The sequence below is a fragment of the Phaseolus vulgaris genome, chromosome 5 (genome assembly GCF_000499845.2).
Source record: "Phaseolus vulgaris cultivar G19833 chromosome 5, P. vulgaris v2.0, whole genome shotgun sequence".
Taxonomy (NCBI): domain Eukaryota; kingdom Viridiplantae; phylum Streptophyta; class Magnoliopsida; order Fabales; family Fabaceae; genus Phaseolus; species Phaseolus vulgaris.
The window spans coordinates 9,894,626-9,913,008 of NC_023755.2; the positions used below are offsets into that span (position 1 = coordinate 9,894,626).

The following is an 18,383-nucleotide window of genomic DNA, read 5'->3' on the forward strand; positions in this document are numbered from 1 at the left end:
TCAACATATTTTAAAATGATTATTTTATTGAAATAACTTGTTGATTTCATATAACAGAAAAGACAAAATAAAAAAAACATTTTCAAATATTTAAAAACTTTAAGTATTTTCAACTTGTTGATATGATAAATCAATCTGTTAAAAATACTTACTATAGTGAGAAGAATTTAATAAAAGTAATTTTAACTGATTAAAACTTGAATCATCTTATTAAAAAAAGCATCAGATCTAGAAAACAAATTTTTTGAAGGAGATAGCTTTTGAAGTGACTTGGACCATAATGTATTGTAAAACGATATAAAAAAATCTACCTAGATGTGACACAACTTTAAATCTTCATGACATATTGGATTCATCAAAGCAAGATCTTATTGGTCAACAATCTTCCCCTATTTGAAGAAGAAAAATTCTTGGAGTTGTGTTGTAGATTTTGAAAAAAGGAACTCCTGCAAAATATTCTCCCCCTTTTGTCTTCAATAAATAAACAAAAGAAGAAATAAAATACGGAAGATAAATTGTTTAAACCTAAACATCATAACACCACAAAATATATAATGTTCAAAAGATAAAAATATGCAATCAATGATATTCTAAAACTCTCTGCCATACTTGAATTCAGCAAGTTGAGTCTGGACAACCTCAATCTAATCATCAGATGCTGGAATCTTGCAACACAGAAATCATATATTCTAGTCATCATCAACATATCCACTTGGTTTAGCAACAGCACCAACAGAGGTATTATCTTTGCTTACCCATGTACCATTTTTCTTAACAATGCCCATCTTGACCATAGAACCATTATTAATCTCATGAGATGGGGTCACCACCTCAGTCAATTCTTCATCGAGATTAATTTCAAAATATTGAAGGAATTTGGAAACAAGAATTACATAAAGAAACCAATAATCACTCAACCTAATAGATTTTAGCATGTGCTCCTTGATAACATAGATCCAATTTACTTTGATCTTTTTCATGATACAGTATACAAGCACCAAGTCCTCTCAGTAAGAACAACATGGTTACTCCCCCTGGGTGTTAGCATCCATGCGGTGATGAAAGCAATAACTCTTTCATCCAGTTTTAGTGTTCCTACATGAAAGCATTTGACCTGTGAAAGAGGGTTTCTGAGGCAACTTATATAGTATTGCCTTTTGTTGAAATCTTCTATGGCTCAAATGTTCCCTTTGCCAAATTTTACTCCAGGATATTTTAATCTAGGTACAACATTCAAAACAGATGGAGTTATCTCCATATCAACTCCTTTTACATGTAACGACATATTCTCCCCTTCAAATGAAAAATTAGTGTAGAAGAGTTTTACGAGATTAGGAAATGTATTCTCATTCATCTTTAGGAACTGCTGCAACTTTTGATGTTTTAAATCCTTCCTCACCTCTTTTAGATTATGTTGCTTCAATTAGTTGAAAGACAACACTTTGGGAGTATTTATGATCTTTTTACTCATCTCATGTAGAAACATCTCTATTTTAGCATTATCACCAGAGAACCAAGTTTCCAGATGCCCACCCCTATAGTAGAACCTTTTGAGGCATGAGATTTCTTTCTTCGTGGAGAGTGGGAAGAAGCCATGATGCAATGATTCAACTATGAAGAGAGAAATGAAATTGTGTCTAGTGTTTTTTATTCACACATAGTAGAATCAAACAAAATTTATGCACAAAAATATAACAATATAGATGGTTAGGTGGGTGGTTTCAGAAAAGCCGTTGGTTGCAGATTTGGAAACTATAATTGTTAGTTTCAAAATAAAAACGGATTTGACTCACCTTTATTGTGATTTATGGAAATCGATACGATTTTATATAAAACAACCATATTTTACAGAAAATAACAAATTCAATGCTCACACTAATTTCATGTTTGACCAATTTAATTAATTTTTAAAAGAAACGTTAATAGAGAACATATAAGCATCAATGATAGTTACATAGAGAATAAAGCAGAGATAAAAACAACTTATTAAAATGATTTTTTTGTTAGAAAAGATGGCTTTAAACTAGAGGGGGGGGTGAATTGTTTAAAGGGGTTTTCGCAAACTTTTCAAAGCTACAATGAACTTATTTCAGAAACCAATTGATTCAGCAATTTAGATAGCCAAAACAGCAAGCAAAACAAAGATATAAGGAAAAAACAATCGGTTGTTTATACCAGTAAACAACAAACAAACTGAAATTAAAGAGGTAGGGATAGAAAGATTGTACACAGATGTTTATACTGGTTCGCTCCAACCCAGAGCTACATCCAGTCTTCTCAGAAACTCTGAGGAAATCCACTAAGCAACCACACCTTGATCACTTACAACAACAACCAAGAGAATGACCTTGAACACCTCAAGAAACACACTCTCCTTGGCCAACACTAAGATTGCTGATCTTGAACACCTCAAGAACACACAGCCAATCTCAGCAACACACAAAAAACGAATTGTTCAGCAGTTTACAAAGATTACACTTGTTACAGATGGAAATCTGAAATCAATACAAGTAGAATCCCTATTCAGCACCTTGATCAATCTCTCAACTCTTAAGCAATCTCAGAATACTTTGAAAAACTCTTCTCATGAAAACTTTGTTTCAAGATTCTTAATATATCAAAACTGTTTTTCATAATATATCAAAGAATATAGTTTGTTATCAAATCTTAACAAACTCTTAATTGCATTTAAAATAAATTGGTCAAAGCATTTAATGACTGGAGCGTATTCAGTTAAAGCATTTAAAGCTCAGTCAAAGAAAACAGTTTTTCTGTTATGGTTTTAAAACAAACAATCGATTGTTTCCTCGAATCAATCGGTTGTTTTGTTACTTAACAAAATACACCATTCAAAAACAGTTTTCAAACTTTCTCAAAACACCTAAGTGTAAACAATCGGTTGTTTCGACAAAACAATCGGTTGTTTAAACTTAGTTTGAAAATCATTTTGCTTTGTTAAAATTGAGATGCTAATTGCTTTGAGATTTAATCTAAGTATTGATTACAACATTGAACTACCCCAGAACAAGACTAAAGCCAGCACAGCAGCAACAAGCAAAGCAGAGGCTTCATCATCCTTCAAAGGATTTGGATTCTTCAAAACATTGAACACCACATGGTTCAACAATCTCCCTCTATTTGATGAAGACAAATCCCTGAGGCAATTTCTGCAATAGAAATTTGAGCAATACATTGAACTTCTGATATTTTGTTAGCATACAGATAATCAATTAAAGCTTAAAACATTCAATATCAGAACCAAATAACATCACTCAAACTGTTTTTAACAATATGAAAAACAGAAACTTAAAACAAATTGAAAACACAGCATATATCTCCCCCTATTTGTCTTCACAAATAGACAAATATAAGAGATAAAATAAGACATTGTTCATATTACATCAGAATAAACCAGCAACAGCAGAAGGAAAGAAATTTTAAAAACCAGAAACGAGAACAGCCAAAAACAATCGATTGTTTCTGTGACCAATCGGTTGTTTTTCTCTTAGTCTTCTTCATCAGCAAACTGTAGATCAAAGATTTGATTCTGGACAGCTTCAATCTGTTCGTCCAGTGTCATAAACCTTGTATCCATGTTGTCAAACCTTGTGTCTATCCTCTGAAAGTTACTAACACACAGATCATGAAGGCTTCTTTGATTTTCAGCAAAGCTATCTAGCCTCTCCATCATTTGCCTTTCAAAAGATGACATTGTTGACATACTTTCTCTTTGATAACCATCAGCAGCACTAGGCCCTGCATTTTGAAAATCTCCAGCTGGATCTTCATCCATGTCAGCAGGTTCATCTTGTTCAAGATGAGCAGCACCACTTGATGAGGCACCATGATCACCATCCTTACTTAACCATTTTCCATCTATTTTTGTGAAGCCCATCTTGCTGAGTGATCCATTGTTCAACTCTTGAGTTGACTTGACCAGCTCAGAAGTTTCATCTTCAAGATTAACTTCAAAATAGAGTAGAAACTTAGATATTAAAACAGCATAGGGATAATGGTAATCGGCTAACCTCATGGCTTTTTGCATATGTTCCTTGATTATGTGAATCCAATTGATCTTCACTTTCTTGGTGATGCAAAAGATATAAACCAGATCTTCTTCAGTCAATACAGAATGGTTGCTCCCCCTAGGAGTTAGGATCCAAGTTACAATTAGAGCAAGCAATCTCTCATCAAGCTTCAAGCCTCCAACCGAGCAAGTGCTAACTTGAGATTGATTGTTCTTCAAGCAACTTTTGTAGAACTGAATCTTGTTGAAATCTTCTACCACACCAAGGTTTCCTTTGTTGATTCTTAATCCAGAAAACTTAAGCCCAGCTACTGCAGTCCAAACTTCATGGGTTATCTCCATCTCCACGCCTTTCACATGAGAGACTAAGTTGTTTCCCTCAAACTTCAAGTTGGTGTAGAAGACCCTCACCAAATCTGGATAGATGTTTCCTTTGAGCTCCAGAAACTTTCTGAGTGACTGGTCTTTGAGAAGCTTCCTCACATTGTCAAGTTTTTGACTTTTCAGCCAATTAAAGCACACAACCTTGGGGTTGTTTATCTTCTTGACACTTGTTTCATATCTATACTTCTCAATGAGATCAGTGTCACCAGAAAACCAGCTTTCAAGCCTTCCTCCAGACCTCACAGCTCTGGTTTTGACTCTTTTAGCAGTGGGAGAAGTTGATTCCATGATAGCAGAGACGAAAACAGAGGAGAGCACAAAACCCAGATTTTTCAAGAGATAGAGCAAGAGATGTTGCAATTGGTTGTTCTTGATGAAAGAAATTTGCACCTGATTTTATAGCAGTAAGAGAATCAAATTGAATTCAATTTCATTCAATGGGTACCTGATTTTCAGAGAGAGGATTTGACTCTGTTCTGTACTGAAAATGTCAGAAAAAGCTGAAAATCACATGGTCTTCACATGTGATCTTTGACTAGTCATTAAGGCTCTTGAATTTCCAAGATTTTGGAATATATTCTTTTATGACATTTGTAACTCTTTTCTGAACGTGATCAGCTTTCAACACAGATCCTTTGACCAAGATTCTCCCTTAGAAAAATATCTGCAACGGCTAGAAATTCAAAAAATCAGTTAAATCAATTTCTTCACAGTGCTGTCAGACTCAAAACAATCGGTTGTTTCGAAGAAACAATCGGTTGTTTTTCTGCAGCAGTTAAAAACTTGATTTTGTAATTTTTAACCATAAACAAAAACAGATTAAGGCACATGACATTGATTGAAATACAATTAATCATAAGAAAGAACTTTGAAACTGAAATAGAGAACAAATAAAAGGAAGGTCTTATCCTTGTGTTGTTTCTTCAATGAGCCAATTGCTTGTTGATCAAGAAAGCTTCTTTTCACTGTTTTGACCTTTTGCATATCATTGATTCAGCTTCAATGACTGCCTTTTTCTTCAACAGTTTGATCAGATGGCTCTATTCTTCCTTTTCTCTTCATTTTTCCTGCATAATCAAATACAAATTGCAAGATTTGGTCCCCTTATAAATTTGGGTCCATTTGGCTTTTCTTTGCTGTTAGAAACATCACATCCCTTAGGAATTCATTTCATAAAACCTTTAGGAACATAATATTTTCTAATTTTGCAGAATCTAACAGAGTGGCCTTTCTTCATGCAGTAAAAGCATGTAACAACCGGTTGTTTCGTCTTAACAATCGGTTGTTTTTCTGATTTTCTCAAAAAACTTTTTGAAAACCTATCTTGCTTGTTCTGTGGATTGAAGCCTAAACCAGCCTTTCCAAAAACACATCTTTGAGATGCTAGGACATTCTCAAAGTTTGACTTTCCTTTTGAAAGCTTGTCCACAGTTTCAACAAGATAGTGAACCTTTTTCTCAAGATTTTCACAATTTGTGCAATTGAGAGTATCACACTTGCAAGAGGCATTTTTCAAATGATTTTCCAAATTTTCAAAATCACTTTTTGCTTTTCTCAGTTCCTCTTCAAGTGATCTAACTTTCTTTTCAAGCCCATTGTTAAGATCTTTCAATCAGTTGTTTGAAAGAGCCAATCTATTAGCTTCATCATGTGTTTCTTGAAAAGCTTCAAGCAATTCACTATAGTTTTGTTCATTTAAGGAAGCACATGAACTTACCTCACTTGAACTGCATGAATCATCATCATCATCCTCTGCAACTAAGCATATGTTGGCTTTTTCATCTTCACTTGATGAAGAACTTGATGATGACACTTCATTTTCATCCCAAGCTATATAGGCCCTTTTTGTTTTGCCTTTCTTCTCCTTGTAGCTTGTCTTTTTCTCTTTGCTCTTGTTGGGACAATCAGCCTTTATGTGACCTTGCTCACCACAACCAAAACAAGTATAGTTATTTGAATTAAATTCATTGGGTTTCTTGTTTCCATACCTATCCTTGTTGTTGTCTTTGTTGCGGCTTCTCTTGAGGAATTTGCTGAATTTTCTTGACAGCAAACTTAGATTTTCCTCATCACTATCATCACTTGAATCTTGCTTTCCCTTATGTTTGGATGCTTTCAAGGCTATGATCCTTGTGTGCTTATCCTCATTCTCTTGAACATTGAGTCTATTCATTTTTAGCTCATGTTCCCTAAGCTTTCCAAACAAAGATGCAACACTTAATGATGTTAGATCTTTAGATTCGGAAATAACAGTTACCTTTGGTTGCCATGCTCTATCAAGACATTTTAAGATCTTGATGTTCAGCTCTTCTTTATCAAACGTCTTGTCAAGGCTCATAAGATGATTGATGATGTGTGTAAACCTTTTCTGCACTTCAGCTATGGTTTCACCTTTCAACATTCTAAACATCTCATATTCTTGGATGAGAGCATGCTTTCTAGCTCTTTTCACCTCATTTGTTCCTTCATGAGTGACTTCCAAAGCATCTCACATCTCTTTTGATGATTTGCATAGTGAGACCTTGAAAAATTCATCAGAATTTAAAGCAGAGGTTATAATATTTTTGGCAATGCAATCGAATTTTGGCCGTTCTACTTTCTGCATCAGTCCATTGAGACCATGGCTTCTCAATGAGAGAACCATCTTCTTCAAATGTTGGAATAAAAGGACCATTTTCAATTGCATCCCAAATTCCTTTGTCAAGAGATTCCATAAATATTTTCATTCTAACTTTCCAAAATTGGTAATTCAAACCACAAAACAAGGGTGATCTGTTTATTGAGGCACCTTCCCCAAACGGTAGTCTATCAGCCATTTTGAAAGATTTTAGGATCAACTTGAATGACTTACAAGAACCAAGCTCTTGATGCCAATTGTTAGAAAAGATGGCTTTAAACTAGAGGGGGGTGAATTGTTTAAAGGGGTTTTCGCAAACTTTTCAAAGCTAGAATGAACTTATTTCAGAAACCAATTGATTCAGCAATTTAGTTAGCCAAAACAGCAAGCAAAACAAAGATATAAGGAAAAAACAATCGGTTGTTTCTTCGAAACAATCGGTTGTTTATACCAGTAAACAACAAACAAACTGAAATTAAAGAGTTAGGGATAGAAAGATTGTACACAGATGTTTATACTGGTTCACTCCAACCCAGAGCTACATCCAGTCTTCTCAGAAACTCTGAGGAAATCCACTAAGCAACCACACCTTGATCACTTACAACAACAACCAAGAGAATGACCTTGAACACCTCAAGAAACACACTCTCCTTGGCCAACACTAAGATTGCTGATCTTGAACACCTCAAGAACACACAGCCAATCTCAGCAACACACAAAAAACGAATTGTTCAGCAGTTTACAAAGATTACACTTGTTACAGATGGAAATCTGAAATCAATACAAGTAGAATCCCTATTCAGCACCTTGATCAATCTCTCAACTCTTAAGCAATCTCAGAATACTTTGAAAAACTCTTCTCATGAAAACTTTGTTTCAAGATTCTTAATATATCAAAACTGTTTTTCATAATATATCAAAGAATATAGTTTGTTATCAAATCTTAACAAACTCTTAATTGCATTTAAAATAAATTGGTCAAAGCATTTAATGACTGGAGCGTATTCAGTTAAAGCATTTAAAGCTCAGTCAAAGAAAACAGTTTTTCTGTTATGGTTTTAAAACAAACAATCGATTGTTTCCTCGAATCAATCGGTTGTTTTGTTACTTAACAAAATACACCATTCAAAAACAGTTTTCAAACTTTCTCAAAACACCTAAGTGTAAACAATCGGTTGTTTCGACAAAACAATCGGTTGTTTCGACAAAACAATCGGTTGTTTCAACTTAGTTTGAAAATCATTTTGCTTTGTTAAAATTTAGATGCTAATTGCTTTGAGATTTAATCTAAGTATTGATTACAACATTGAACTACCCCAGAACAAGACTAAAGCCAGCACAGCAGCAACAAGCAAAGCAAAGGCTTCATCATCCTTCAAAGGATTTGGATTCTTCAAAACATTGAACACCACATGGTTCAACATTTTTAACAGATTAAAAAAATATATTTTCACGTACTCTTTGTTTAAACCAGTTGTTCTAGAAAATCATGTTCTTTTTTCTAGACTGAGCTTTAACTTCTGAAAGAGGGTGTTTTGAACATCTACTTTTGATAACCTTTGACAGACAACTAGCTTTATAAGATTGTGATTTAGCCTATACAACATTCGTTAGATAAGAGACATGTTCTGATCATCTATTGTGCCTCTGCCAAGGATCCTTCCTCAATTATTGTCACCATATGTAACATAGCCTTCATGCTTGAGGTGTAAATCCACAAATTTATTCTTGTCCCTAGTCACGTGCTTTGAGAAGCCATTATCCCAATACTAGAGGTATTTTTTGGCTTTCAAAGATTCCTGCAAAAAAAATTAAGAAACAAGATTTGGTCCCCTTATTAATTTTGGTCCATTACTATTAATTAAATTTTTTGCATACATTTTACAAAACCCTTTGGCAGATCATATTTTCTAATTCTACAGGATCTAAATGTTGACGATAAGTGAAGATTTTACTTAACTTGTGTACCGCCCTGGTAGTCGGGAGTGATGACGTGGCATCCTGCTACAGTATAGGCGTGTTGGCAAGGCGCCAGGCTGGCAGAAGGGAAGGAAGTCGGGGGGCTCGTGAAGCCGCCAGTTATTAAGTTGGCGTGTTCCGATCTCCAGCATATCAGAATAGGTGATCACCGGGTTAAATATGAAGTCGCCAGATGTGAACTCAGGCGACCAAGCAGTTGGAGATCGCCGGAGAAAGCATATCGCCGAAGATGAAGGAGAAGCAAATTATGAAGGCGGCCGGCGAGACCACAGGGAAGGTGTATGAGGACACCCTAACTCGCCAACTCCAGTAGAGATCGCACTCCCAAGTTAGCTATGCACTGGGCAGTACCATGCATAAGTAACTTAGCCAAAATGAGAGTAGAAGCAGCGCCAAGTCAAGGAGGCTCCCGATGATGGCACGTGTACGACTGGATGCGAGCCACGTGTCCAGGTCTGTAACTGCCAGGAGAGAGAAAACAACCAGGTATATAAGAGTTCTCAACAAACTTTCTGAGGTACGCACGTTCAGTTTATACTCTTTACGCTTGCGAGTTGTAGAGCTGACTGTGAGAGAGGATTTGCACGGTTCTTGTTCTCTTAGTATTTGGTGATTCGGTCACTGACTTGGGCGTTGGAGTGCGATCGGCCGCAGCGGCGCCGCTCTGTTTCTTTGCAGGTTCTTGAGGTGGATCTCGAAGAGGAACGGAGGTGAGAAGCGGTGCGCACGTCGATCCTTTGACGAGGCAGTTTCCAGCGTTCCGGTCAACAGGCAGGATCAACTTGCATGAAGAAGTGTTTGATGAAGACAACTTATTTGAAGGTTTATGAAAAATGTAATTCATAGTCTTAGTTAGGTTAGAGTTGTTTAGATAGCCTTTTGCACTCCCAATCTACCTTATATCTCACAACCATAGTGATAAGCTTAAGCACAAGGGTCTCTTAAAAAGGTTTTTAAAATCTATTTCATGGTTTACAAAACATTGTTTTACTGCACAAGATTTTAATCAGTTGTTTGACAAAGTAATTAATTATTTGGTACTGCTTCAAAAAATTTGTTTTGACTCCAAACTCTGTTTTGTTTACATTTTTCAGTTATCAACAAATCAAAAAGTGGTTATGTTACCACCAAGAGTATTTTCCAAAAAAAATATGTTCTTTGGAACTTTAATATGTTATTTTTGTAACAGTTTAAACATCCCTTGCAATCACGACTTGCATACAGTTTTCAAGTGCTTTCATTGAGATTTTGAAGTGAGTTTTAGTTTTTGAAAGTTTTTCTTAAAAAACTTCAAGCACTCTTGTGCTAGTGCCTTTGGTTAAAGATTCAAGGTTATGTCAAATGCTGCAACTGTGAGGGTCCTGATTTTAAACTCTTGTATCTGCAATCTAGGTGTTATCTTTCCTATACATTCCTATACTTTCCTTTTGTACAAGTGTTTGTGTTTCTACTTCCTGATATGGTTTTTAGAAGTTAGTGTGTTGCTAAAATAAAGTTTTTCAGCTTGTAACTCGGTTCTTGGAGGGTTCAAGAACTTAGTGGTTTTAGTAAAGATTGCTTTGCATTAGTGGAATCCATCTTGGTATAAGGTTGGACTGGATGTAGCTCTCATGAGTGAACCATTATAAAACTATGTGTGCCTTTCTCTCTTCTTAATCAATGCTTTATATTTGAAATATGAAAAACTCTAAGAAAAGAAATATGTTGTTTCATAATTGAATATGTTGTTTTAACTGTTGTTGGGTTAAATCATATTCTGTGTTTCAAGATTATGATAAGGATTTAATCTTTCTTAAATTTCAAGAATTGTCCTTTTTTACTGAGAAATACTGATTTTATAATTCAAATAAGCAATCTTGTTCAAGACTTATATCTTTTTGAAACTTCTTCAAAAGGTTTTGAAATTTGGTTGCCTCAATTAATTTCTGCACTCAATATCTCTTTAACTAAACTATTTCTTTTTTAATCTGATTGTGTTAAAGATACCTATTTGGAAACCATATTAAATGTTTTGTATATCTTGATTTTAACCATCAAAGTATTTTCTTCCTAAATCTTTGTTAGAGGTCTCAAGATTGTCTTAAACTGTTTCTCTGTACGTAAGTCTATAACTGTTAAGTCAGAAACTAAATTTGTTGTTTCTAAAACTAATCTATTATTTTTTCTGAAACTTCTTCTTGAAATCAGAAAATAAATTTGTTTTCCTTAAATCAATATGTTCTTTTCTGTCATTTCTTTACGAAAATTTAATAAGTCCAATTCACCCCCCTCTTGAACTTAGACATTAATAAACCCAACAATTGGTATCAAGAGCTAGGACTTGTAGATTACTCAAATTTTTCAATATGTCTGAGTTTAAATTGCCTTTTGCTGAGGGTGCGTCTATTAATAGACCTCCTATGTTTGGTGGATTGAATTATGCATTCTGGAAAATTAGAATGAAATTTTTTATGGAATCTATTGACATGGGAATTTGGGATCTCGTGGTAAATGGATATTTTGTTCCTGTGCAAGTTGTTAAAGATGAAACAGTGAAAAATCCTTGGTCTGAATGGAGTGACAGTGAAAAGAAAAAAGCACAATATGATTCTCTAGCCAAAAACATTATCACCTCTGCCTTGAATATGGATGAATTCTTCATGGTGTCCCAGTGCAACTCTGCTAAGGAAATGTGGGAAATGTTGGAAGTAACCCATGAAGGCACGGATGATGTGAAAAGGGCAAGAAAACATACCCTCATCCAGGAATATGAGCTCTTTATGATGCAGCCAAAAGAGACCATTGCATATGTGCAAATACAATTTACACACATTATAAATCATCCACTAGTACAAAATGATGAAAAGAATACTCTTTATTAAGTGTGGTTTTTGCGCTCAAACGCATTCGTAAAAAACGCGGTGGCATTTTTTAAATTAATTTGATTTACAAATGCAGCTATTTGTATAGCCGCATTTGTAAATCAAACGCTTTTATTTACCGGTGCGGCTATACAAATATCCGCATTTGTAAATCCTTTTTTACCCTAAAATTTGAATTGCACCACACCACTTTCATATTTTCTTCTCCACTTTGTCTTTCGTTTTCATTGTTCCTGCGCTCGCGTATGCTTGCAGTCCATCTCTTCTTCTGCATCTTCATTAATTTGTGCCATTGTGAGTTTCTTGAATCGCTTTCTTCCTCTGCATCTTCACTACGTATAAAATTTTTTCGTTTTCCTTATATTTGTTTTTTCTCCTTGCATTGTGGTCGAACTGGTCCATTGGCATTCTCATCTCCATCGCTGCTTCGCTGCTCCGCCATCGCTTCCGCTGCCGCCACCGTTGCTAGCGCTCCCCTACCACTCTTCACCTCCAACGTTGGTTCACACACAAGGTTAGTGTTGTGTTTTAAATTTTTTGAATTTTTCTTTAATATTTTGAATTTTTTTTTATATTATTTATAAATAATTTGTACATTGTGGGTTACATTTGAACATATTTTTTTATTTACTGAAGCATATACAAGTGCGGCTAAAAGAAATAGCCGCACTTGTAAATGGTATTTATAAATGCGGCTAGCCGCATTTATATATTCAAAATAGCGGCACTCGTTGTGTGTTTCTGCACCAGTGATCTCACAGGTCTAAGAAAGGTTTTTGATAGAGAAGAATTGAATATCAAGATTCTGAAATGTCTTGACAGAAGTTGGCAGCCTAAGGTAACTGCAAGTTGTATTTAACAGATTATATATCTTCTTAACAAAACCAAACTGATTTTCCAGAAAATAAGAACTGTATGAACAAGCCCTGAAAGAACAGATTTATTTTTAATTGAACAGATTCAATTTTTGGCAGATTAATAGATAAGCAATAACCGAGTGCAGGGAAGAGGAGAAATGAAACACACAACAATTATACTGGTTCACTCAAATGAGCTACATCCAGTCTCACCTAATCGAAGATGAAATACACTAAACAAACGTACCAAACACACTTACACAACCACTGTTCTTGAACCCTACAAGAACCTTGGCACACTTGCTGAAAAACACTATTTCAGCACACACACTCTTCAAGAAACACTATCAAGAAGAGTTTACAATCACACTTTTACAAGAATTCGAAATATGAAACGAATTCACCTAATAGAGGATGCAGAAATCTGCCTTAGACCAGTAGAACAGATTGCTCAAACAGTAGCAGCAGCTCTAACCAAGCCTTAGAACCAACCAAGAACAAGCACACTTTTTGATTTGGAAAATCTTTGAAGAACACATGCTTATTCTCCGAAAATCCTTAGTTCTCTGTTGTAAAACTTGTTTTCTCAATTGTATGATCCACCTTTAAACGCAGGAACAAGTTTTCTTTTTATATAAAAACAACTTATAACTGATTTAAAAAAAATAGTTAAAGCTGTTATAAAAAGAACAAATTGAAAATAAAATGAACAGATTTATTTTCAAAAGCAGTTAGAGAATCTGTTATGTGAAGGAGACTTAGTCAACCACCCTGGTGCAAGGATAAAATGAAAAAAAAAACTTTTAAGGAAAACATGGCACCAGACAAAAAAAGAATCTATTCATTTACAGATGAACAGATTTATTTTCAAAACGATAACAGAAACTTCTTAACAAGTGAAACACAATCGTTTTGATGGAGTGAAGACTTAGTCAAAATACTTGATGCACAAACCATGATGTTTGAAAACACTTAATCAAAGCATCAGTTTAAGAAAAGAATCTATTCATTTAGAAAAGAACAGATTCCTTTTTTATGCAGTAAAGGTGATGGAGATCAAGATCAAGAAGAGGTAGAAGCCGAAGTTGAAGGTGCTCATGGAGATATTAGCTTACCTCAAAGAATTACAAGGAGCAAATTTAAAGAATTAGGAAGTAGTGGTAAAATGTTTTCTCTTTTTGTAGTATCTTTTGTATAGAATGTAGAATTGTTAAATATATAGTTTTTTAGGAAGGTGCTTAGAGGGAAACCTATAGATACCTCTTTTGTAAAAGCATATTTAGTTTAGAACATTCTAAAGTGTCCCTTCATACTTCACTATAGGCGCTAGAGTGGGTAATGTAGAAAGGGACTTTTGGTTAGCTTCTTATGTAAGCTTTGTGTACTCTTTGACCGGTCCTTCTCCTATATAAGGAGGACTTGGGTTCTTCTAAATACAGAATTTGATATTGAACTACCAAAACTCTCCCAAATTGGTGATTGAGTGAGTGAGATTTGTCTTCTCCTCTTCTAGTCTCATCTTGAGTGCATCTTGGAACCTCAAGTGGCGGCATCTACACTCATCTTGAAGTCTTGCATCCTTCAAGTGGCGTGTTCATATCCAAGAACTCCAACCACATAAATCTTCTTCTCTTCCATCTTTTCCTCCATTGCCTTGGCAATTTGATAGAAAAGTTTTTCATGATGGCTTTACCAATAAACTCTCTTTTGATTTCCATGGTCACAAGGTCATTTTAAAATCTCTCTCTCCAAGAGAAGTCCATGAGGACCAAATTCTTATGAAGAAAAAGAGGGAGAATGAAAAAGAAAAGAGTCCTAAGCATTCACTTCTTATTTCTAGACATGAGGTTCAAAGGGATATAGTTGCTCACACTCATATCTTCTTAGCTATTCCTAGACCTCTTAAGTTAGAATCACTTGTGGATAATTCCCATTGTTTGGATAATTTGGTAAAGGATTTTCAAAATGTGTTTCAAGATCCTCTTAAAGGCCTTCCACCTTCTAGAGGGATTGAGCACCAAATTGATTTAATTTCGGGATCTTCTTTACCTAATCGTCCGACCTATAGGACTAATCCAAGTGAGACTAGGGAAATTCACCAACAAATTGAGGAATTGATTGCTAAAGGGTGGGTTCAAGATAGCATGAGCCCTTGTGCTATGCCTATTATACTTGTCCCTAAAAAGGACGACACATGGAGGATGTGTTCGGATTGTAGGGCTATAAACAACATTACAATTAAGTATAGGAATCCCATACCTAGGCTTGATGATTTGTTGGATGAATTGCATGGTTCCCAAATTTTTACAAAGATTGATCTTAAGAGCGGCTACAATCAAATCCGTATCAAACTGGGTGATGAATGGAAGACGGCTTTTAAGACCAACTTTGGTCTATATGAGTGGTTAGTTATGCCATTTGGTTTAACTAATGCTCAAAGTACTTTCATGCGTCTCATGCATCATGTTTTAAGACCATTCATTGGCAAGTTTGTTGTTTATTTTGATGATATCCTCATTTATAGCTTGTCTTTGTATGACCATAGGATGCATGTTAGACAAGTCTTAGAAACCCTTAGGAAAGAACATTTTTATGCTAACCTTGCTAAATGTATGTTTGCACTTGATCATATAGAATTCCTAGGGTTTGTTGTGAGTAATAAAGGGGTTCATGTCGACCAATCTAAGGTCATAGCCATCAAAATTGGCCAACCCCTACCAATGTGAATGATGTCCGAAGTTTTCATGGCCTTGCTTCTTTTTATAGAAGGTTTGTGCCCAACTTCGGTTCCATAGCTGCACCTCTCAATGATATAGTAAAAAAGGATGTGGTTTTTAAATGGGGAGAAGCACAAAACATGCTTTTGATGTTTTACAAGAAAAAATAAAGGAGGCTTTTATTAATGAAGGGAGAGGTCATTCACCTACACATTTGAAGTTCTTCCTTCTAGTCTTTTCAAAATTAAAAAGAAGACATAAAATAAAGAGAGGATCAAGCCATAAAGCCAAAGAAGTCTACAAGCTTTCAAGAATAGGCTTCATTTAAATATCTCTCTTTATAGTTTCTTTTATAAATTTGTAAATAATATAGAATGTTTAAATACATAGTTTTTAGGAAAGGTGCTTAGAGGGAAACCTTAGATACCTCATTTGTAAAAGCATCTTTAGGCATTAGTTTAGAATTTTCTAGAAGGTGACTCTTCATGCTTCACTTTAGGTGCTAGAAGTGAGTAGCATGCAAGGGACTTTTGGTTAGCTTGTTTTGTAAGCTTCATGACCAGCCCTTGCTCCTATAAAAGGAGGGCTTAGGTCCTTCATAATGCAGATTTGGAATTTGTAGTAAAGAAACTCTCCCAATTTGGTGATTGAGTGAGTGAGATTTGATTTCTCCTCTTCCTAGTCTCATCTTGAGAGCCTTGGTTCCCTCAAGTGGCGGCAATTCACACTTATCTTGGAGCAATCACACTTCAAGTGGCGTGTTCATCAACCAAGTTCTTCATCCACATAAGTTTCCTCTCTTCTCCATTTAGTTCTTCCATTTCCATGTCCATATGAACTCTAAAACAAGTGTAGTTTCTTTTATTCGGTTCATCTTCCTTTTCTTGCACTTTGGTTCGATTCTTTTCAATTTCTTACTGTTTTAATTCAGTTCAGTAGCTCCTTTTCATTTTTGTTCGGTTCAATTGCCTTCTTTAGAGTTTCAATCGGTTCATTTACTTTCTTGTTCAATTTAATCGGTTCAATTGGCAAGAAATGGGTCTTCCATGTGAGTTTGGTGTTTGGTGCAAGTTTTGGTGAGTTCTTGAAACATAGAACAATGATCCATTTCTATTAAAAGTGCCTATTCATTCTCCAACTCAAGTTGATTCCATAAAATGTCAAAGAATCATCTATATCTTGCTATTGGAATCATATCATGTGGTATCATGAGTCTTAGGTTTGTTCTTGTTTAATTTTGAGTTGTGTTGCACTTTTAATTCAAGAGCTCTATCTTTTTGTTGTTTCTTTTCTGTTTTTAGGATTATATTTGAGTATTCTTGCTGTTTTTTGAATTGTGCCTACCAAGTGTTTGTGTTTTTTCCTTTTTGAATCCATACAAGTTTTGTCATAGTCATGTTTTTCCAAGAATGTCATCACTTCTTGTAGTACTTTTATTGCATTTTTTGTTTCTTGCTTTGGTGTAATATAGTTTTCTGCATTTGTATCTTGATCCTTTGTGCATTTTCTGTTTTAGAATTGAGTTCATACTTGTATTTTAGACCTATACAAGTTCCTATACATCATTTTCCATTATGTCTTTGCTAGTTCTTAATTCTGTTTTTCATTCCTGTTAGGATTCCTCTGTTTTCTGAAAACGTGCTTACTGTTTTTCCTTATTGCAATTGATTTACTCATTGGAAAATTCTGAAATTCTGGATTTGTGTTCTTCAAAGTTCTATAAAAGCATAGAAAAAGAATTACTCAAAAATTCAAAGTACACAAAAAATGATAAATAAAATACAAAAAGTGTACAATTCTGTCGAAAAAAATACGGTAATGTGGCAGCGATTTTGAAAAATTTATCTCAATTAATTGGCTTACTGTTTTTAAGTAATTCCAGTGCCATTATTGAGTTAACATCTTGAAGTTTCTGTGGTTTAAATTTTATAATCCAGTTCGCTTTATATCATTCCAGTTAAATCAGTGAACATCAAGCACAGTTTGCATAAAAAATATTTTCCAGTAGCTTGTTTTTGTTTTCTTCATCTACTCTAGTGCTTTTCTTTAGGTATTCTTTTGTGTGCCTACTTCTTCATTGAGTTCCTTATTTTCTTTCTTGTCTTTTATTCATTAATCTTTGAGTTTGTCATACATCTAGTTTTCCTTTTGTTATAGCCTTTCATTGCTTATACCTTTTCTTGTTTGTCTTTATTGCTTCATTGGTTTTGTTGTGGTTGGCTTTGAGATTGGTGTGCCTTGCTTTGACATCTTTCATTTGAGGATTCCAAGACCTCAAGATCAGATTGGTGCAGGGACATTATTTCTTTGAGAGTGACTTCTTGTCAAGCCAAATTCACTTCGGCAGTTTGCTACCAAATTACTTTTTGCTAACTTTGTTTTCTTAACTTTGTTTGCTGTTTTGTTGTTTGTTGTTTTCTTTTATACATGGCTTCATATTACAGCAGTGGTTCTTCCAAACAGAATTCTTCTAGCAAAGCTGCTGCTCTTGATGAATTAAAAAAGGCAAAACGAACCGTTAATCTCAATGATGAAGCTATAAGAAAGTTGGAGGAAAGATTACAAAGACTTGAAATGAAGCAAGCTAGGTTCTCTCATTCTATTCATGGAGAGCATCATCATCATAGACCTTCATCAAGAGGCTCTTCCAATGATCATGGACGTGAAGAAGATCATAGAAGAAGGATACCTCAACCCAACTTTCATGGATTTAGACCATCTCATGCTCATGAAGATAAACGTGAAGATGGCTACTACCGAAATGCAAAGGCTAGGCTACCTTCGGTCCAACTTCCTTGTTTCAATGGCTCTAGTGATCCTAATGTATATTTAGATTGGGAGGCTAAGTGTGAACAAGTATTTGAGACCCATAAGATCCTTGATGAGCACAAATATAAGCTAGCGACCTTAGAATTTAGTGATTATGCCAAAGAATGGTGG

The 18,383-nt window shown here is 34.9% G+C and overlaps 1 protein-coding gene across 1 annotated transcript; it reads left to right on the plus strand.

Moving 5' to 3' along the window:
• The first annotated feature begins 11,353 nt into the window (after positions 1–11,353).
• Positions 11,354–11,869, plus strand: LOC137833944 (uncharacterized). The gene has a single exon (XM_068642014.1). The coding sequence runs from the start codon at positions 11,354–11,356 to the stop codon at positions 11,867–11,869; it is 516 nt and encodes a 171-aa protein (XP_068498115.1).
• The last annotated feature ends 6,514 nt before the right edge of the window (positions 11,870–18,383 follow it).

Excerpts from the sequence above, each read along its gene's own strand:
- LOC137833944 (XM_068642014.1), top strand. The coding sequence starts at position 11,354 with ATGTCTGAGTTTAAATTGCCTTTTGCTGAGGGTGCGTCTATTAATAGA.